The sequence below is a fragment of the Leptosomus discolor genome, chromosome 22, assembly GCF_034619465.1.
Source record: "Leptosomus discolor isolate bLepDis1 chromosome 22, bLepDis1.hap2, whole genome shotgun sequence".
NCBI lineage: Eukaryota > Metazoa > Chordata > Aves > Leptosomiformes > Leptosomidae > Leptosomus > Leptosomus discolor.
In genome coordinates, this window is record NC_141412.1 from 5,341,092 (window position 1) to 5,362,904 (window position 21,813).

A 21,813-nucleotide genomic window follows, 5' to 3' on the forward strand; every position below is an offset into this window, starting at 1 on the left:
TCTAAGCGTTTTGTTTTAGATGGAAGGGGACAAGGCGAGCACGGGGCCGGGATGCGGGCGGGGAGGAGTGCCTGGACGGCTTGCAGTCGAAGTCGCCTTCCCCCTCCTCGCCCCGGCAGCTCTCCTGTCACACTGTCGAGAGGCTTTTCCCCACATCCATCCCTAGGCTCCGTGCGCTCAGGGTGGATGGCAGGATCCAAGGCTCCCTGCCTGCCCGCTGGTTCCCTGCCTCCTCCCAGTTCAAGCTGCAGCGGCGTAGCGGGGGCTCGGGAATGTAGCAAAGCGCACATGAAGGAGGCGGCAGCCTGCCCGAAGAGAGCCACGTGAAATGGAGTTGTATCGCGCTCTGAGATCAAATTATCCTTCTCGGCTCTCGGGCAGAGGACGCGCCGCAGCCCCACGCGAGAGCTCGCCGCCGCCTCCTCCTCCTCGTCTCGGTTTATATCCCCGGTCCCCAGGCAGACACTGCAAATGCTCGCTCATCAGGGCTTGCTCTCTGTGCTAATGGCCCTCTATAAATAAGCCTCAGGAACAGTGATAGAGAACAATCATAAAAGGCAGGCGCATAAATTAAAGCCGATGTTATAATAAACTAGACAAGCCCTTCATCGAGGGTTTTATGTTTCTCCTTGAGTCGGCAGCTTTGCCAGGAGAAAACGAGTTCTGCACGCCTCGTCCCGGTCCTCGCGTCTCCCCGCTCCGTAGGGGCCCGCAGGCAGGCAAGGGCGGGCGGCAGAAATAGTCGGCATCGCCGTCCCCCTTTTTCGGCATCGGGGGTAAAAAAAGCTGTGGGAATTTCCCGAAGTGGCTCTCAGCTTCCCTGAATCGGGTCCTTAGGGTGGCAACAGGACTGTGGATTAACTCTCCGGGGTGGCTCTGGCTGCTCTTTGTAGGTTTTGGGTAGCAAGAAATGAAACGCAGGGGCCCTGGGCGGCCGAGATTGATGAGAGCTCAGCCCCGTGCCTCCAGGGAAGGGAGGAAATCGTTGTGTTCGCCCTGGTCAGCTGCGGTCAGAGTTCGTGGGCCTGGAGGGAGATGCCGCTGTATAAAATAGCAGCATCTTGCTGCGGATAGAGAAGCCCTTGTGGTACGTCCGAAAGGCTGCTCCTTCCCCTTTGCCCCGAAGCATTTTGCTGGCTGGAAGAGCGCGCGGGCTTTCTGCCGTGCCTCGGGAGCGCTCCATGTACTGCACGGAAACTCCCGCTTCTCCGGGCAAGTTCGGAGCTGTCTCTCCGCATCGCGTCTCGGACGGCCGCAAAGTGGCAGGGCGAGCGGGAGCGGCCGGCGGAGCCGCCTGCTCCTGAAGTGCAGCTTCCCTGCGCCCAGGTTGTCCGGGTGGCGCGTCACGTCGTGGCACGGGGTCGTTCAGGGCTCTGGTTCGTGCCCCACCGAGAGCAGGGGTCGGTCTCCCGGTCCTGCGGCGCGGCACGATGCCGCGCCGGGGGGCTTTGGCAGAGCTCGGGTCTTGGTGAGGTCCCAGCGGCTCAGCCTGCTCCCAAAGCCCGTTTGGACGCTTTGGACTGGAGCTAAAGGCTGTGAGAGCCAGCAGCGAGGATGCGACCTCCTGCTCTGGGCTCTGAGCTTGCTTTTGAGCCTGCCTGCCTGCCCCTTACGGTCCTTGTAGTGAAATCCAGATAAGTTCCTAAGGCGGCAGGTCAGGGATGAGCAAGTGGCAGCAGGTTGTTGGGGGCCGGGCAGGCTCTTGCGCCCCGAACCCGCCGCGTTTTGGCTCCGCAGGGGCCGTGCTCGTCTCTGCGTGTGGACGGTTTTGCTGGCAAGGAGGGGCAGGGCACAGGGATGCGCGCTGGCAGGGAGACGTCGCCCCGTGCCTTTTTCCAGGAGGCCGTGGGGGCCACGAGGAGGGGAATTAGAGGTGCCGGCTCACGGTTTGAGGCTCGGAGCGATGTGCAGGCACATGTGTTGAGCTCTGAGATGACTCCCCGCCCGGCCACACGTGCAGCTCCGTGCCGCGCTCTGGCCCGAGCTCCCCCTCGTGTTCGGCTGCACATGTTTTTCAGTGTTCTCCCGATGGCTCTCTCTGTGTTAATGCAGGAATGGTTGATCTTTCTTGCCGGACCCCTGGCCACAGGCTTGCTTTTCTCCATGATCCAGGCGTAGCCCCCTTCTCCTTAGTGAAATGGCTGCGTCGAAGGCACCTCTGGCCTTTCCGAATATTCACGCTGGAGCCAGATGCTCAGACGAGCTCCGGCGAGGGCCAGAAATCCGTAGTTTTGATTGTGTGTGGGCGCCCACGCGTGCCCCAGGTGTGCCCCCACCGCCAGGCTCCCTGGAGGGGCAGAGGCAGCGATGGGCCGTGCCTTGCCGGTGCAGCGTGGGATCCCTCTGGAGGCTGCGTGGTCGCTCCCTGCCACTGCCACCGCTCGTCAGTCCCTCGCTGGTCTCGCACAGGGTCGTTTTCTGCTCCATTTCCTCCTCTAGCCTTTGGAACAAACCCCCGCCCCCGCCGCCCCGAGCTCTCTGCTTTCTTCTTCGTCATCCCGGCTGGGATAAAATATGACTGCAGCCGCGAAGCGCCGAGATCGCGGCTCCCCTCGGGGACTGTTTGCCCATATCACCTGTCGGATCGGGAGCCTGCATGTCCTTGGAAAAATATGTATTTCAGGCCGCTGGGGTGCTAATTTGCAAGGCCCATTACTCAAACGAAACATTAAAATGGCCGTCCATAAAGCTGAGCCTTTATCCGTGCCTCCCCCTCGGTCTGAACGCCCCACGCCAGGTATAGGCTTCCTGTCAAGCCTAGGAGCCAAAAGCAAAGATTTATCGATAGGTACCTTGACTCAGGCTCGCATTTTAATTGTGTCGCCGTCAGCCTGTGCCGAGAATAAACTCGGTGCCTATTGCGTTATCCTCGCTTCATCTCTCCAGATGAACGTGCCGGGACGGACGCGGGTTTCTGGCGTCCCTAAGGGTGACCCGTGCGCTTTCCCCATCCTTTTCCTCCCCCTTCGCCTGCACGGCGCCGAAATCCCGATCGGCACGCCAGGCCGGGAGGGAAGGACGCAGGGAAGGAGCCCCGTGCATCCCAGTCTCTCGGTGCCTCAGTTTCCCTTTACGTGGGAGCTCCGTCTCGGCCTCTCCCCGCTCACCGAGTTTGCCGGGAGGGCAAGCCCGTGCCACGTCTCGGTAGGCTGCGCTCCGCCGGGGCGGGAGGCGGAAACCGCGGCTCGGCCAGAGGCTTTTTGGCGGGCTCGATTTCATGCCAGGTGCGAAGCCGTGGGGCAGCGAGGAATCGAGAAGCCGTGCTTGTCAGGGAGGAGATGCGATGGACTTTGGAGGCTGCTCGTTTGCTTTCCGTATATAGCTGTGCGGGGGGGGCGCGTATAAATACTACTCGCGTGCGCCAGACGCCGCCGGTGTCTTCCTTCACGCGGGCGCAAAGTTTGACCCGGCGCTTTCCGGCGCGAGCGATGCGTGTGGATTAGCGAGGCAGCGGGCGGGAGCAAACCCCTCGCTCGCTCGGTGTGGCAGACGCTATCTCAGCAAAACGGGGGCCTTTACTACGAAAAGAAACAAAAGCCGAAGCCGCTCGGCCGCGACCGTGTCCCCCGTGCTGACTTTGTCACGGAGACGCCTTCTCCCCGGGGCGGGCGGGAGGACCGGCCGCAGAGGAGATGCTCCCGGGAAGCTCCCGGCCGCACGGGGACCGGCTCCGCGAGCTCCCGGGCGCCGGAGCTGGCGCCTCCGCCTCAGTTTCCCCGTCGGCAGCGGCGACGTGCCGAAGCGACGTCGGTCTCGGTCCGTGGCCCAGCAGGGGAGCGTGAAAGCTCCCTTCATTACTAAGCGCGGAGCGCTTTGATATTTTTAGACGCGAGTGCGGCGTATTGCTATAATATTACTGTACCTCGTTTGACTTCTTTCTCGATTGCGAGCCCCCTCTTGATCCCGTTACCTGCAGTAACAGTTATCTGGCTATATTTTATCATCTGAATATTTCAATTAAATTACTTTAAGGGAAAAAAAAGCCAACGCCGAAGTTGGAAATGATCACTGTATCACTCCAACTTCCCTCCATTCCCAGAAGGTTAATTGAAAGGCAGCCATCTTGGTGACGTTTAGACAAATGAGGATAATTATGTGTTCTCCAGCTCTTTGAGAGGTTAATTGCTTAGATGTACGAAGACTGGAAGAACAAAGAAGGAATAAATCAGAAGCGGGACTATGATCTGATAATGTAATTTGGTATATTCACGTACAACTCAAACAAATAAACCCCCTAATTGCACGCAATCGTTCGGCCGCCCCGGGAACTCGCAGGGGCGTCCGGGATCGGGCACCTGGCCCTCGGCGATGCTCAGAGAGGGAGAGGTATTTGGCAGACTCCCGTCCCTCGTCCCGGCGGCAAAACAGCGGGTGGAGAGCAGAGGGGACAGTGGCAAGTAGAGGTTTTCCTGCGGCAGGTTATTTTAGTTTGACTAATCGCTGGTGAAATCGCTGTGAGTTGGCCATTACATCCTCAGGCTGAGGGCTTACTCGGACCATTTCTCCCCTCGCCCTTCCCGCCCTGGCTGCTCGCCAGCACTGCAGCGAGGGGCACGGCGTGGAGCCGGCCGCTCTGGAAGTTGGAGCGTTCAGCGAAGGCTTGGGGCTCTGGGAAGCGCCAAGCTTTGCCGTCGGGATCAAATACCGCTTCATTTTTCAGCCGTGAGGGTCCGGAAAACGGAGGGGTTTTGTCTCGGCTGAGAGCTTGGGGGTCATAGATCTTCATCTGGAATCTCCTTGCCCCTTTCACTCGCTCTCTGGGGAAGCTGGAATGGACATCAAAGGAGGAGATGCCTCCCCTGCCCGAAGGCACGAGTCGCCCCGAGCCTCGGCCTCCGAAGCGCCGGCGAGCGCTTTTTCCGCCGATCCGTCAGGCCTGTCTGAAATTGCAGTTTAATTCTCTGTATTTGCTCTTGTATTGTGCATTAAGATACAGCGAGTTTATCCAGCAGTCCAGCTGTTTTGAAGATAATTACTACAGAACTCAACCTGATGTAAAATAATCCTCCCGGGCAAGCAGCCAAGAGCCTGAGACTTATCCTCCAAAGACTGAAACCTCTCCATTACCCTTAAGAGCTGCAGAGATAGGAGCGGGCGTCTCGTGACAAATATATTTTTGGTGGTAATTAACAGGGGGTCGGGAGAAGAGCTTCGCTTCCCCACCGACTCCCGTCGGGGAGGGCCACACGGCCGGACGGACCGACCGAGGGCGTGAGGAGCACATGCCACGGAGACCCGTCCGGGTTGCTGTCGGAAGGGCCCTACGTGCCGTTTTTTTCTGCCGGGCACCCGTCTCGGGGTCGTTGCCCACACGCCCTTCTGCTGTCCCCCTCGCCGCGTTGCCGCTCTGTCCCGCTCTGCCCCCGGCTGTACGGGAGCTCCCGGCGCAGGCGCGCCCTGGCCGGTGTTGTAATCCGGCTGCCGGCATCCTTTCCTCTTTTGCGACTGCGGGATGCTGCCGGAGCGGTGGCCGCTCTCTCCCTGGTTGAAAGCGGCCCCCTTCCCCGGCCGAGATGGGGACTGTCGCCAGTCCCATCGGGACGGCCGAATTGTAGCGGGCGGAACCTCGTGTGGCCGCATGGTAATTACCGGTACTGAACTGTGTGGCTAGCTGTGATGGCGCAACGGGTTATTTCTGTCTCTCCCTGTCTGGGAAGGTGATGGAATAAAAAAAAAAAACAACCCAGAAAAAAAGCAATAGCAAGGGCAAACCCACCCTAAACCCCCACAGCAGGCACAGAGGACAGTTTGGGTCTGCTAGCAGCGCCGGCAATGAACTCTGATTGAAGAACACTAGAAATCAGACGGGGCGCAGATGCCGCATTGTGTGAGATTAGCGCTGATTGACTGCGTACATGGGCGCCGACTGAGGCGCGGGGCTCTGCTGACGCCAGCATGCCGAGAGCGGTGGGGGGGGTTTGCCGGGTCGGGTCCCTTCGTCGGCACTTTCGGATGGCGGCCACAGCGTTGGCGGGTGTTTTTTGTTGGGTCTTTCCTTCCCTGCCGGGAGGTAGGCCAGAGCTCCGGCGTAGGGTGGGCGGGAAGAGGGCTTCCTTGGCGAGAAGACGGCGCTCTGCCAATGTTTCCTGGTGCGAGTGGCCACGCTTTGACGGTAACTGCCGGTGGATGTCGGTCGTCCCTCTGGAGAGGAGCCGGAAAGGCGTCCCGGCCTTCTTCAAACCGCAGGATAGCCCCGTGGCCATGAGTGAGTTGGAACTAGGTGCCTGGCTGCATCTGGGACCTGACTTCGGGGAGAGGACTCGATCGCTTAGGAACCGTTTTGGGTCAGGAACAGATGCCTTGCCGTGCTTTTTCCGATGCCCGTGGTTTTTCCTCGACCAACTGCCCTTGCTTGACACCTTCATTTTTGTCTCTCTTTGCGAGCCCGGGGTGTGGCCGCCAGCATCGACTGACTCTGGTGTTCGCACTTAACTGCCCCCCGCTCTATAAACATCCCCATTGATTATCTCTGTCCAAAGGCCTCCTGCTGTGTTTCTTTTGCTGCCGCCTCCTATTTCCTTAGGAAGATTTCTCTGCGGCTAATAGCAGCTGATGGCCGTCGGGTCTCGGGCATCTGCATTTGCTCCCTGTGGAGTATTAATTCAGAAAATCCCATGAACGAATTTGAGGAGAAGATGCGGTCAGGTAGCGGCAGCGGGGGGGCGCCAGGCAGCATCTCGCCTCGCGTCCCTTCTCCGTGCAAACCACGATCCGTTTCCAAGCTGTCCGCATCGGCCGTCGTGCCGTGCCGCCCGCAGCGGTACCTGGGTCCGTGGTTCCCAGACCGGGGCGCATGCGCAAGGCGAGTCCCTTTGAGGTGGCGACCTCGAGCTTTGCTTCCCTGGCTTGTCGCAGAGGCCACCTGAAGCCCCACGAATGCCGGGGGTGAAGCGGCCAGCGGCGTCGCGGGCGGCGTGGCCCCCTCGAGGGCCGCACGGACCGCGTTCGCTCTCGCTTTGTGAGGCCTCGCGCGGACAGCTTCCCCGCCTTCCTCATCATCTTGTTCTCATTCTGATGTCTGGGGGCTGCAGTCATGGACCAAAACTCTGCTAAACTAGCTGAAAAGGAGCTACTTGACCGCCCCTGCCCTCACAGGCTTATTGTCTTTGCAGATGGGTGTTTTATATTTAGCAACCTCTAAGGTATGAAGTTGGGCTTTGGTTTTTCATGGGGATCGGCTTCTATTTCGCCCGTCGGGAGCAGGCAGGCGAACAGCCGCCGCAGGGGAACCGGCGGGGAGAAACCCTCCCCGACGAGCCCCTGGCGTCTGAAGGACTCCAGGGAGGGGGCGTTCAACAGGGAAGGGGTTGCTGACGGTCCGGGCCTTGTATGAAGAGCACCGGGAGCGCTCGGGGAATCGGAGCGGCGCGGTAGCGGCGGGGCCAGGCAATTAATTAAGCTTGCAGCGAGCGAGAGCCTGTGGCACCTGGATTTGCGGGGGGAATTTGGGGCGACTGGCGTACGGTGTGGAGGGAGGGACGCTACGGGGAAAGGGAGAGCGGCGTCGGCCGGCCGTGCTCCCCGCCCACCCCGCGCTCTGTGCCTTCCCGTGGGGGGCTCGGATGCGGTGACGGATCCGTCCCTGTCCCGCTTTCCGCGCCAAGAGTCAGTGTCAGGGATGACGGTGACGGAAACTGGGGAGGCGCAGTCCCGCCTGCGGGGAGGTACGGAGCCAGACCCGCCGTCACGCCCCACGGACGCCATTGTAGCCGTGGCTCAGGCGAGGGTTCGCGTCGTTGGGAGAGGATTAGAGGAGCCGCGGCGTTTTGACGGCCTGCCTCTAATTTGCATCTGTAACGAAGCGGGAGCCCAGCCAGGTTCTGTTCTTTTGTGTTTACTTCTGAGGAAGTGTGTTTATTTCCGATGATTACAAATAAATCTCCTCTGCCTTTGCTCCAGCTGCTTGGAATGAATGCATTTGGAGCCCGTTCGCTCTGGAGCTGGGGCGGGTACCGGGAATCTCGTTGGGAGTCTCCTGACAATGGAATTCAGAATTTTTTCTCCCAGGCCAGGGTGCCGGGGTGTTTGCTGGCCCCTGTGAAGGGTGCTTTAGGATGTAAACTTCCCAGGGTGACGCGCCTCCCCGTCGCTGTGCAGGGGAGTCGCTCCCGATCCGGGGGAGCTATTTGAGCCGTCAAAAAGCGGGTTGGCAGGCCGGTTCGAGACCCCTTTCGGCATCGCTGTCCATCACCTGTTGAGGTGTGTTGCCTACGGGAGAGAAAAGCGGTGTGGGTTTGAAGGACTGTAGAAGTAGAGGGCTGTTGCTTTGCCAAAGGGAGCGTGAGGGGTTTGGGGTGTTGCAAAGATGAGCATCTCGTCTGAGCCGAGCGGCTTGGCTGGGGATCGGGAGCGTTCTCGGCCCCACGGGTGCGAGCCAGGCTCCCGGACCGCTCGGGTTGCGCGTCAACATTGTGGGGTCCCGAGCATCCCATCAGTCGGGATATTTTGCACCCACAGAGAGGGGTTTGGGAGACGCGCCGTGTGCTGGTGACACTTGGCCTGCCGCTTATTCCTCCAAACCGGTGCTGGAAAATGGGTGCTGACCCCAGACACCGTATTTCTCTCGCTACGGGGCAGCCGTCGAGGGCTGGGGCGGTCCCCTACCCCCGGGCTTGGTGAGGGTTGAAGGCGGTGGGCGTTAACGTCACGTCCCACATGTAGGAGAAGTGCTGTCAGAGTCACTGGTGGGGCCGGTCAGGAGCTTGCTCTGGGAGCGGCGTGGAGCGCTCTCTTAATCGGTCTGGGAGGACGGAGACGGTCGCTTGGCACCACCGAACGTGAAGAGCATGGCGGCGGACTTAACTGTGTCGTTGATGTTAAGTGAACTAATTCCTTGGCAAACCTCAGAATTAGCATTTAAGGATGAGGAATAGGGGCCATTAGAGGGGAAGCGGCGCAGCGCCGCCGCCCCCAGCTTCCTCCCTCATGCGTCTCATCGCCCCGCTGCGTTCGGGTTCGTCACCCGAGGGGCCGTTCGTATCAGCATGAGCGTCGGGGGGAGCTGGAGCTGGTGTGAGACCCAGCATCCAAGGCTCCCCGGCGAGCCGCTCTGGTGGAGAATGTCCCTGGTGGGAGGCAGCCGAAGGGATGCAGAGGGTGAAAAGTCAGCGCTCGAAGGCGGCGAGGCTCTAAGCGGGATGCACGACGACGGGCCACGTTGCACGAAGAAGCACCGCAGGGGGGGAGCCGAGAGGAGGTGGGTGCCGGGGGCTTGGGTTTGGGCCGATGGTATCGGTCCCGAGATAGTCCCCTGCCTCGCCGATGGGTTTTCTCTGGGTGAACTGCAGAGCCAGGATGGGTTTATTTCCCTCCCGTCTGACGGTCGCTTTATTGTCTTTTGTTGCCTCTGGCCTCGTGAGGCAGGTTTTCTTCTGGAGATGGATACGGCGCCTTCAGGAGACCGTTAATGGGGGTTTGTCTTTGTGCTTAGTTGGATCCCTTGCTGGGAAAACCTGGCGGCCCACTTTATTATCCAGCTTTGTCAGAGCTTGTGTGCTGTAGCGGAACACTTCGCGGAAGTCGCTTTACCTGTTTGCTTACTGGGGACATTATCATAATCCCGGTCCGTCAGAAATAGGTAGTAAAGACGGCTTGGCGGATGAGGGAGCGCGGGCGGGTAAAGAAGCCGTCGGGGTGTCGGTCAGAGTGTGGCTGCGAAGCGTCAGGTCCCAGGGCGTGGGAAAACTCGCGGCGGGCAAGACGGTGCCTCTGGAAACGCCGCGCTCTCCGTTGTGGCCGACGGACGGCGGCTTTTCTGCTGGCAGCTGCTCTGACACGTGGCTAAGAGGTGCAGGAGGGCCGGCTTTTTGGAAGGAGGGCGGTTTGTCCGGCGCCTCCCCGCCGGGCTTCGGCGGAGAGAGGCGCGAGGCTAAGCGAGTAGAGCCCGAGGGACCTGGTGCCAAATTAGCTATGGAGCGGCAGCACGCAAAGAGAGAGCTCGAGGGATGGGGAGAAGGAGCCTTTGCCTCCTCGCTCTTGGCCTGGCTTGGTTACGAGAAGGACTCTCCGAGTTGCCTCCGCTCATCTGTTTTGAGCGGTTTTGAGGGCGGCGCCGGACACTCAGGTGACGGCGGGAGCTCCTCGTCCCCGTCGCTTCGAATCCTAATCCTTACACTTCCCCCGTAATGAGGGGACCCGAGGGTGCCTTGCAGGGCTGTAGTCTGGATATTTAGATGAGCGCAGACATGCAAGTTGTCTGTTTTACATATTGCTGCCCTGATTTTTCAGTGCACGCAATGAATAATTTACAGAAGCCGTGTGTAAGTATCTCTTTATTATTCATGATAATGAAGTGAGACAGCAGTAATAGTCCACTAGACCGGAATCCCCCAGGGCCGAACTTAACTCGGCCGCGCTTAGCTCTCGTCCAGGTAATTTGAACGAAGACGGGGGGTGGGGGTGGCTCGGCTTCCCGACGAGGAGGAGGAGGATGGGTCAGCCGGCGCCTGGCTGGTGTCTGGCCGGCGCTGCCACAGGCATCGGGGCTCATCGGACGCCGGGGCGGCCTCCTGGCACACCGGCGGCACCGAGGCGGGCTCTCCGTCTTTCCCAGCGTCCGTAGACGTACGGCTCCCGCAAGGGGGTACTTACTCGTTTGCGGGAGGATATACAGCTCGTTCCCGTGAACCGAGCGCCCGGGGGGGACCCTGAAATATGCCGAGTATTGTCCCTTCCCTCCACCCAATTAATAACCTTGATCGAGGCGACGCTTCGCCAGCCCGGCAAGGGAGGCGTATAACACCCCCAAAGCCTCTGCAGGAGAGGCGACGAGGATAGGGACGGCCCGCCAGCCCGTCTCTGAATTTATTGGCTCGCCGAGAGGGACTCGCGACTTCTGTGATCGAATATAGGGGTTTTTTTTCCTCAGTTGTCGGCCGCAGAAAGCCGCCAGTGCCACGAGCTAACGCCTCGCTCGGTTTTCCCCATTTGCTTTCATGCCTAGAGAGAGGTCCCCTACCGTGGTCCTAGGGGCGGGGGAGGGAAGGGAAAACTCCCGAGAAACGTCGGCCTCTGAATTCAACCGAACGCTCGGTGGTTTTGCTGCGGGCGGTACGGTGATGGCAGAGAAAGCCACAAGGAAAGAAATGGAGAGTAATCGGTTGAATGGAATGGAAAAGCCATGTTCTCTGGGAACATCCTAATGCCCTTTCCCTCCCCTCCCCGCTCTGTTCTTTGCCAAGCGTGAGCCAGTGCTGAGGATTGGAGCCGCAGAGCCCCCGTGCGTCTCGGAACGGGGAGGGTGGGAGCCAGGCAGGAAATAAATAACGGAAAGGAGCGTGTTGTGTTTGCCAGGCAGCCGTAGGATTTACGGCCGCTTATCCAAACGTTCCCTTCTCCTCGCCGCGCCCCGGCTTCGCTGCCCGCAGCCCTTTTCCTTTTTATCCTCTCCCCCCGTGCCTGTGCCGCGGCCCCTGTCCCCCAGCAGCGGGCACGTACATCACCCCAGGGGTGGCTCGAAGGCCGTGCCGACAAGGCGAAACGTCAGCTCATTTTATGGCTTCGTCTGAAAATCTAGGCGTGCGGCGAGGGGGATGCGGCACTGAGGGGCGAGAGGGGGCTACGGAAAGTCTGCGTGGCTTGCGGGGGTCCGGCGTGATAGAGTTGTTGTCGGTGGTTCCCCAGCTCTGTATGAAAAATGGATGAGGTGGGGCTTTTTTTCTGGTGAATTTGTCCTTTTTGTGAAATCTCAGGTGAAGAGGGCACGGGACGGGGCGCCGTGTGGTCCGTGCCAGGGGTTGTGACCCTCTCGTCTTGTCTTTTGCAGGTGTACGGTGGATGACCGGGTCACGCGAGTGGCGTGGTTGAACCGCAGCACCATCCTGTATGCTGGCAATGACAAGTGGTCTATAGACAACCGGGTGGTCATCCTCTCCAACACCAAGACCCAGTACAGCATCAAGATACACAACGTGGACATCTACGATGAGGGCCCGTACACCTGCTCGGTGCAGACGGACAATCACCCCAAGACTTCGCGCGTCCATCTCATCGTGCAAGGTGGGTTTTAACAAACCGTCGACAACCTGACCGTTGGATACGGAGGGAGGTCTGGGCTCGCGACGGCTTTGGAGGCCTCGGTGACAGACGGGACCGACGTCTGTCGCCTCGGGGATCGAGCGGCACGGGGACCGGGGGGCAGTCGGGCGCTTCCCAGCCAGGGAGGAGGCGGAACTCGCGTCATCTCGGCCTCGCCGTGTTGTAAGGTCATTGGGAGGAGCAGAGGACGGCTGAAAACCGAAATCGGGGCTGGCTTCTTGCTTGTTTCTTTCCCCTCTCCCGTCCCTGCGGCGGAGGAGCGGACTCCGAAGGTATGAGGCGCAGAGGTTTTGGGAGAGAGGGCGGGTCGTGTGAGCGTGTCGAAGTCGTCGCGGTGCCAGGAAGGGCTGTAGGCACAGAGTTTTCTAGGCGAGGGCGTCGGCGGAGCGGACGCCGTCGGGTCGCACAGCAGCATTCCTGAGGGCCACTCTGATGGGGGTATCGGGGGCGCCCGTAGTGTGCCGGTGGACTCCGCCTCCGGATCCTCGCGGCTTTGCGCCGACTGCCGGCTTTTTTCCGGTCTCTAGATTAATTTTTCAGAGTTACTGTTAGTTCAGGTTAGATAAAGATAATGAAAGTTTCCTAATGCTCTTAAAGAAGATTTATCTGGCCGAGTAGAAAGCTCTCAGAATACAATAAAGCGTATATAAAAGCAGCACCTAATCTTTCCTTTAATTTCCAACAGCCGATGGATATTGATGTAGCAATGAGCGAGTCCACAAAAATTTTTCGGCCTCGACACGGCTCTGCAAAGCCCCTGATGTAGATCTGTATGTCTTTATGTATCCTTCTCGTTTGGAGGAGGCGGGGTTCGGTCGTGGCCGCCCATCCGAGCGGTTTTCCTGGCCGGTCTGAGCAGGAGCGTGTCGGGGGGCCGCAAGGCAGAGCGTCCCGTCCGTTTCCCTTCCTCAGGCCTCTCCCTCCCCCCATTTTTGAGTTGCGTGCGAGATGTCTGTCTGCAAAGTTTAATCTCTGTTTATCCTGTCTGTTCTTTAATGGTGCTAATCCATCTAGTCAATACCTGTGAAGTAGCAGAGGGCTTTGCAACTAGTGAAATTAGGCGAACCGGCAGCGGCGCTCAGCGTCCGCTCGCCTCTCCCCTTTTTTGGGAGCGGGGCCCGTGCCGTAGGCGATCCCCGCCCTTGGGTGGGTGCAAGCGAAGAGATTGTCTGCGTCTGGACGCGTTCCTGTGTGACCTACTCTAGGTGGTCCTGCTCTGGCAGGGGGGCTTGGACTAGGTGGTCTTTGGAGGTCGCTTCTGACCCCTAACATTCTGTGATTCTGTGACGGGGTAGGACGAGGAGCCCCTCGAGAGAGTCTTCGGGCTCCCGGCGTCAAGGGTTCTTTCTTAAAGGCGACGAAAAGGAGCCGGCGGGAGCGGAGCCGGCAGAGGCGCGGGGACCGGGAGGCGACGGAACGAAAGCGTGGCGGCAGCCGATTCATCACGGCCAAAAGTGAAAATGGGGAAGCGAGAGGAGAACCGGAGAAGTTGTTTCCCCATTGTATTTTGGAACCTAAAGAACGTTGGAGTGCGTGCACAAATAGCTCCCTGGGAAGCACTCTCGCTTCCTAATTGTTCATAAATTTACTGGCAGGTGCTTACGCAGTAGGTAATACCATCTGAGGTTTGGTTTTATCGCCTTCCCCGTCTTGAGGCAGGAAGGAAACCTGGAGGAAAAGGGCAGGCAGCAGGGGTTTCCCGGCGGCGCGGGAGCGTCGTGCCTGGTGGGGCCCGGCGAGCCGGCACGTTCACCGGGGCTTTGCCGTCCTTTGTATCTTGCAGTTCCCCCGCAGATTGTCAACATCTCATCGGACATCACCGTGAACGAGGGCAGCAGCGTGACCCTCATGTGCCTGGCCTTCGGGAGACCGGAGCCCACCGTCACATGGCGGCATCTCTCCGGCAAAGGTGAGATCGCCCCCGTGAACCAGGGGGACGGGCCGCCCGGGTACGAGGAGGGATGTCGTGCGGGAGGGACGGACGTCCCCGTAGAGTCGGACGGAGCGGCAGGGAGGTGGCCCGGGTTGCGCCGGAGTCTGTCGTGGAGGGTGGGGCCGCAGGCTCTTCGGAGCGTCCCGGTATGAGGGCGAGGGTGCTTGCGAAGTGCTGTTGTAAGAACCCTGGTCAAAGGGTGACGGCGGCCCGCGTTTGGGACGTCTCGCAGGGCCGGGCTTTGCGAGCGAGGACGAGTACCTGGAGATCACGGGCATCACGCGGGAGCAGTCCGGGGAGTACGAGTGCAGCGCCGTCAACGACGTGGCCGTCCCGGACGTGCGGAAAGTGAAAGTCACTGTCAACTGTGAGCGTGAGGGATGGGGGAGTCGGGGTGGGGAGGGGTGGCCGCGGAGCCCGGTCTGACGCGGCACGGCGTCTCCGCAGACCCGCCGTACATTTCGAACGCCAAGAACACGGGCGCCTCGGTGGGCCAGAAGGGCATCCTGCAGTGCGAGGCCTCGGCCGTCCCCGTGGCGGAGTTTCAGTGGTTCAAGGAGGACACCAGGTGAGAGGGCACGGCGGGGGAGGTGGGGGCAGGCTGGGTGGCGACCTCTCGTGCGCCGGGGCTGGAGATGGACGAGGCGAGGAGGGGGAGGCAGGCCGGGGTCGAATCGTCGTGGTGTGTTTGAGAACCGAGCCGAGGGGGTTTGAGGGGTGTTCGTTTGTCGGATGGCACTGGGGGCTCGAGGGGGGTCGACGAGGGCCGTGCGGGCGGGGAGAGCGGGGTGGGGTTTCGGGCCAACAGAGTCGTGTTGTTGGGATGGGGGGAGTGGGGGCGCGGTGTAGAGTCGGTGGCGAGGGAGGGGGGCGAGACGCGTCTCGGAGGGCTGACGTCCGCGTCTCGCCGTAGGTTAGCGAATGGGCTGGAGGGCGTGCGGATCGAGAGCAAGGGCCGCCTGTCGACCCTGACCTTTTTCAACGTCTCTGAGAAGGACTACGGCAACTACACGTGCGTGGCTACGAACAAGCTGGGTAACACCAATGCCAGCATCATCCTGTACGGTAGGTGCCGTGTTTTTTTGCAGCAAGGTACCTGGAGGCGGAGGAGCTGGAGGAGGAGGAGGAGGAGGCGGAAGAAGAAGAGGAGGAGGCGGGAGAGGAGGCGGCGAGGCGGGCGACCGAGCAGAGCTGGCTGTGTATGATGATGCTCAATGTTATGAGTTGAGCGCGTCGAGGTCCTGAAGAGAGAGCCTGCGTCCGATGGTCGGAGGAGCGTGGGCCCGAGCGGGCACGCGCAGCCGGGTGGTGGTCGGTGGCGGGCACGGCGGTCGCGGGCTCACGGGTGTTTAGGGGCGCGCCGCAGCGCCGGTCGGCGGGTGGAGAAGAGGCTACCCGGCGAGCCGAAGGCATCGCTGGAGCGCAGGGCTGAGGAGGGGGCCCAGGCCAGGTGAGCGCGCATTTCGGGCGCACGGCGTGGGATTTTTCCTGGGCGTCCCAGCGGCGGTCCTACCGACGGTAGTTGCGGCGTACCGGCCGCGGCTAGCTGGGTGAGGTAGGTGTCGAGGGCTGATGCGAGACCCTTTGTGGTGGATGTCGGGGCTATTTTGGTGGTGACAGTGTTATAATCAGGTTTGGATTTTGAATAGATAATTACTTTTCATTGATAACTAACTGCTTTTAATGAACAACTTATTGCTTTAATGGATAACTAAAGTTTTGTATTAATTCGATCAGTTTACAGGATAGTAAGAAATATATAAAACCTCACTTATGCCCAGAGACAGCAGCTGCAGGCCTCACGAAGGTGGTCAAAGCTAAAGCTGCTGCAGATGGTGAAATTGTCCAGAACACAGAACAGGGAGGCAGGGAGACAGGTACAGGGAGTGAAAGTGCACGTTATTGACGTGCCTTCTTATCTTACGTGATGAAACCAGAGAAACTAAGGAATGTTAAGGTGCAGACCCTCACATCCTCCCCATCCTAATTTGTAGATCAGGGATGTTGATCAGTAAGATAACCAATGATTATATTAGTGTTTGAGGAAGGGTGGACCGGATGGCTGGGCTTGGGGCAAGGCGCTCTTTAGGTGTGGTGTGTCCTGGGGGCCGGCACGGGCCGAGGACAGTTAGGGGGAGCTGGCCTTCCCCTGGTATGGCTAGGGCATGAGGGTGAGGACGGAGTGGGGTGGAGAGCGAGCAGAGAGCGAGCCGAGCGCTCTCTCGGGCCTTGGCGGCGTCGGGGAGGATGGCAAAGGCTGAGCGTTGTGCCGTCACAGGGGTACGTGCCTCGGAGGGGACGGGGGCTTCCCCTGTCTGTTTGGGATAGTGATGTGTGGTGGGGATTGATGGGGAGGCAGTGGTGCCAGCGGGCGTCCGGCGTGCAGCTCGAGGACATCGAGGCGTGTCGGTCGTCTTTCCCGTGGGTGGCGTCACGGCCCGGAGGGCGCCGGGTTTTTGGGGCGGAGTGCGGCGCACGTCCTCGGCGGTAGTCGTGGGGCTTCGGCGAGTCTGGTGCTCATAGAGTCGTGTGGGTACTCTAGAAATGTACAGGAGTTTGGGTAGGTCCTGTGGAATGAACAGTAGGAAGGCAAAAGCCCAGTTTGAACTCAGTCTGGCCCCTGTCGCAAGAGGGAACAGGAGGTGTTTTTACAAAGGCGTTTACAATAGAAATGGAGCCAGGGAGAATCTCCATCCTTTATTGGATGCGAGGGGGAGCATTGTCTTCGAGGATGAGGAATAGGCTGAGGTACCTCATGTGGTTTTTGCCTCTGTCTTTAGTAGTTCGACTAGTTACCCCCAAGGTAATTGGCCCCCTGAGCTGGAGGATACGGGTGGAGACCAGGAGGAGCCCTTCATCATCCAGGGAGTAGTAGTTCATGAGCCACTATGCCCGTTAGATACTCTGAAGAGTATGGGGCCGGATGAAACATGCCCCAGAATACCGAGGGAGCCGGCGGAGGAACCCGCCGAGCCGCTCTCCGTCATTCATTCACCGGCAGTGCCGGTGAAGGGGAGAGGTCCCGGAAGACTGGAGCCTCGGCAATGGGATGCCCGTCTACAAGAAGGGCCAAGAGGAGGATCTGGGGAACCGGGGGCCTGTTGGCCCGACCTCAGTCCCGGGCGAGTTTAAGGAGCGGCTCATTTTAGGGGCGCTCACGCAGCAAGTGCAGGACATCCAGGGAATCGGGCCCTGCCTGCACGGGTTCGTGCGAGGCAGGTCCGTTCGATCACCCTGATCTTCTACGATCGGGTGACCCACGTAGGGGGCGAGGGAAAAGCTGTGGGTGTTGTCTCCCTAGACTTCAGTAAAGGTGTGCGAGATGGTCTCCCGCGACATCCTGTTGGAGCAGCTGGCATTTTGAGGCTTAGACGGGCGTACTGAAGTGGACTGCTTGGGGGGTGCTGTGTGTTTGGGTGTACCTGTTCTGTTGTGGGTGGGGTGTAAGGTGCAGGGGTGTGTTTGTAGGTGTCGGTGTCCCCTGTGCTGTGTCGCTCTAGTGTGTTTGGGTATGTTGGGTTCTTCGTCCCACTGTGCTTTTGTGCAGTGGGGGTACGGGGTGGCTCGTGGTTGCCGTGCGGTGTGTTGTAGGGTGTCGTAAGGAGCTGCTGTGCCCTGAGCGATCCTCTTGGGTGGGGATCCTCATTGGTTTCATCTAGGGTGGTGTCTTTCTTTCTTGTAATGTCTTGTGGTGAATGCTCATGTCTCCTGGTAGGGTCTATGCTGGGAAGCAGCAGGGTAACGTGAAAGATGGGTTTGGGGGTGTCGTCCTCTCCAGCGGCGAGGGAGCGGGTGGGTTCGGTCGGTTGCTTCTCAGTCCCCTGGCTGTTGGGTTGCGGCGTCCCTCTCTCGTGGGCTCTGTTCATTTGCCTGGCCTGCTAGTTGTTTGAGTGACCTGTGTCATATTGTTCGGCTCCAAACCGGGGTGCCGTATTTGGTGCCGTTGTGTCCTGTGGAGCGTTCTGGAGCTGTGTAGCTGGGGTGGGGGGTTTTTGCCTGGTGTGTGCCATTGTCCCCCTCTGCCTCCTGTCCGTCACGTTGGTCCCTGCGGATGGTGGCGTGGTGTCTTTCTGTAATGAGTGGGAAGGGAGTGGTTGCATTAGTTGTGCCTGAGGCCAGAAAAGGAGGTTAAGTGCTAAAGGTAGTTATGAGTGGGAGGCCAGAAGGAAAGGGATTGGGTTGTGTGGGTTGAGACATGCCAGGGTGGGCCACCCCTGTGTCCGTGTGGCCCTTTGCGTGGGAGTCCGGATCGGTGCCGGGAAGGGTGGGCATGTGGTGTGATGGGGCCTGCCGCTGTGCTGCTGTAGGGCCATGGAGGCAGGCTCGCGTCTCGGGGTTCTTTGGGGCCGTGCCTGCTGGTGTGGGCCTCTCTCCTGGGGAGTACTGGGTGTAGGGGTGGGTGCGCTGTGGGATGGGGTTGAGCTTGAGAGGGGTCAAGGTGTCCTGCGTGGCTGGGAGGGAGGCCCCTGCTTGTGGTGGGGTTGGGGGGCCCAGTTGGTGGGTGGGTCTGGGGGCAGGTGGCTGTTTAAAGGTGAGGGGGGGACACATGCTGGGGAGTGGTTGGAGAGCAGAGCCTGGGGCTCTCGTGAGCCTTGCAAGGCACTAAAATGGGACTGTACCAGCGCGGTACGGGTGGCTGTTGTGTTTCTGTGTCCCTGACCAGTAGGAGAGCTCTGGCACGCCTGCTGTTGGCTCGTGCCCTCTGCCTGTCCCTTTCTGGCTCAGGACGGGAGTGGCCATGTCTCTCTCTGTCATGGATGGGAGAGCGTTCAGTGCACAGTCGGGGGAGGCCATCGCTGGGCTTGGGAGGGTGGCTTTGGGTGCGTTTTGGTGCCTGGCCCAGCGCTGCGCTCTGTCATGGGGGGATGGAGATAGCTGTGCCCTCCTCCCCTTTGCAATCTAGTGTTTGTTCATGTAGCACACGGCCTGTCCGTGTAGCAAAGCCGCAGTGGTAAAAGAAGAACTGATCTACACCAAGTTAGACAGGTAGAGACATACTTTATTATCCATGGGGATAGGGCGCATGGGGTCCTTCCCACGGCTGTCCCCCTGTGTGTTGCAATCAACAGAGATTCATACCTTAAATTCATCCATACTCATTGTCTCAGTGATTGGTTCTTCTCCTCTTGCTTATGAAGCAAAAAGTAGTGCGCTGGCTGTGTCCTAGTTGTCTGTTGTTCCCTTGTGAGTAGGGGCTATCGTTTGGGTAAGGGGTCCGTGAGTTGGAGTTCATGACCGCTCCTCAAATTGACCCTGTTTGGTCAGGGAACTTGTCCTTGGCTCGCACCTGCTTTTGTTGCAGATCTGCAGTGGGTAAGGAAAACTTACCTACACAGAGTTAGATGGGCAGAGATGTCCTTTAGTAACGACGCACACCAGGAACATGGGGTCCTTCCTAAAGCTGTCCCCCTGCACCCTGCAATCAACAGAGATTTATACATTAAATGGATACATAGGTAATTTATACAATACATACTTAATTGCATTGTCTCAATGATTGGTTCTTTTCTCACTTCTGATGGCAATTAGGCTGCAGGCTCAGTGTTAGTCTTCTGTGGTTCCCTTGTGAGTAGGGGGTATCATTTGGGTAGGCGGTCCGGGAGGCCGAGGCCTTGAGCACTCCTTGAATTGACCACGTTTACTCACGGAACATGGCCTTGGCTCCTAGGCTCTTGACTCTTACCTACTTGTGTTGCAGATCTGCAGTGGGTAAGAAAAAAACCTTACCTACACAGAGTTAGATGGGCAGAGATGTTGTTTAACAACGATGCTCATGGGGTCCTTCCTAAAGCTGTCCCCCTGCACCTTGCAATCAGAGATTCATACCTTAAATTCATCCATACTCGTTGTCTCGATGATTGGTTCTCCTCCTCTTGCTTGTGAAGCAAAAAGTAGCTTGCTGCCTGTGTCGTAGTCTTCTGTTGTTCCCTTGTGAGTAGGGGCTATCATTTGGGTAGGGGTTCTGTGAGTCAGAGGCCTCTACCACTGCTCTCATTGACCCTGTTTGGTCAGGGAACTTGTTCTTGGCTCACACCTGCTTTTGTTGCAGATCTGCAGTGGGTAAGGAAAACTTACCTACACAGAGTTAGATGGGCAGAGATGTCCTTTAGTAACCACACGCACCAGGAACATGGGGTCCTTCCAAAAGCTGTCCCCCTGCACAGTGCAATCAACAGAGATTTATACATTAAATGGATACATAGGTAATTTATACAATACATACTTAATTGCATCCTCTCGGTGATTGTTTGTTTTCTCACTTCTGATGGCAATTAGGCTGCAGGCTCAGTGTTAGTCTTCTGTGGTTCCCTTGTGAGTAGGGGGTATCCTTTGGGTAGGTGGTCTGTGAGTCTGAGATCTCAACCACTCCTCAAATTGATCCAGTATGGTCAGGGAACTTGTCCTTGGCTCCCACCTGCTTCTGTTGCAAATCTGCAGTGGGTAAGAAAAAACCTACACCAAGTTACACAGGTAGAGATGTCCTCTAATAACGATGCGCACCAGGGACATGGGGTCCTTCCCAAAGCTGTCCCCCTGCACAGTGCAATCAACAGAGATTTATACATTAAATGGATACATAGGTAATTTATACAATACATACTTAATTGCATCCTCTCACTGATGGTTTGTTTTCTCACTTCTGATGGCAATTAGGCTGCAGGCTCAGTGTTAGTCTTCTGTGGTTCCCTTGTGAGTAGGGGGTATCCTTTGGGTAGGTGGTCTGTGAGTCAGAGGCCTCGACCATTCCTCGAATTGACCATGTTTACTCACGGAACATGGCCTTGGCTCCTAGGCTCTTGACTCTTACCTACTTGTGTTGCAGATCTGCAGTGGGTAAGAAAAAACCTTACCTACAGAAAGTTAGAAAGGTAGAGATGTCCTTTAACAACGATGCTCATGGGGTCCTTCCCACAGATGTCCCCCTGCATGTTGCAATCAACAGATATTCATACACTAAATTCATCCATCCTCATTGTCTCGATGATTGGTTCTTCTGCTCTTGTTTCTGAAGCAAAAAGTAGCGCGCCGCCTCTGTCTTAGTTGTCTGTTGTTCCCTTGTGAGTAGGGGGTATCCTTTGGGTAGGTGGTCTGTGAGTCAGAGGCCTCGACCACTCCCCAAATTGACCCAATATGGTCAGGGAACTTGTCCTTGGCTCACACCTGGTTTGGTCATGATTCAGAGATTATACACAATGGGTACCATCACAAATCCTATCTTGCAGCCATTTTGGACTACAAGAGACTGTCCTTGTTTCTAACCACTAACAGATCATGGGTTAATCAATACCTTAGGGCTGGAATTTTACAGCAGTATAGTATCAACATAAGGAATACAGATTTTCTTTTGTATGTAATCATTTATTCTATTTGAGAATGAACTATCAAAAATTATTACTAGTCATCCTTACTAATATGTACTAATATGAAATCTTGATATGAAAATCAGAGTAAGAGGGGTAAGGGGGTTTTCAAACAGCATCACTGGTGCATAACAGGTTTCAGGTTTGTCTAGTTTGCAAACCGCAATCACCTGCTGAGGTTTCTACGCTTACAGATTTCACAACATCCACACAGGTCTAACGGTTTAAATGTAATGATTTCATGCAACATTTTGGTCACTATTCAGAAAGATTGTACACCGTGGGTACCGTAATAAATCCCATCTTGCAAATATCTTGGACTAGAACACATTATCCTTGTTTCTAAAGAACAAAAGATAACTGGGAAACAAGTAACTTAGGTCTGGAATTTTACAGGGGTACACTCACAATGTTGGCAATACAGATTATATGTTATATATGGTCATTTACCAAAAACAAACTTATTTTAGCAGTATAATCAGA

At 57.8% G+C, this 21,813-nt stretch overlaps 1 protein-coding gene across 1 annotated transcript in view; it reads left to right on the forward strand.

Moving 5' to 3' along the window:
* Positions 1-21,813, forward strand: part of LOC104350293 (opioid-binding protein/cell adhesion molecule homolog) — a 285,972-nt gene that overhangs the window by 259,544 nt on the left and 4,615 nt on the right. The window contains exons 3-7 of the mRNA XM_086476882.1: positions 11,765-11,997; positions 13,820-13,945; positions 14,202-14,336; positions 14,417-14,537; positions 14,883-15,034. Coding sequence (XP_086333008.1) covers positions 11,765-11,997; positions 13,820-13,945; positions 14,202-14,336; positions 14,417-14,537; positions 14,883-15,034 — 767 coding nt within the window. The remainder of the gene's footprint in view (positions 1-11,764; positions 11,998-13,819; positions 13,946-14,201; positions 14,337-14,416; positions 14,538-14,882; positions 15,035-21,813) is intronic.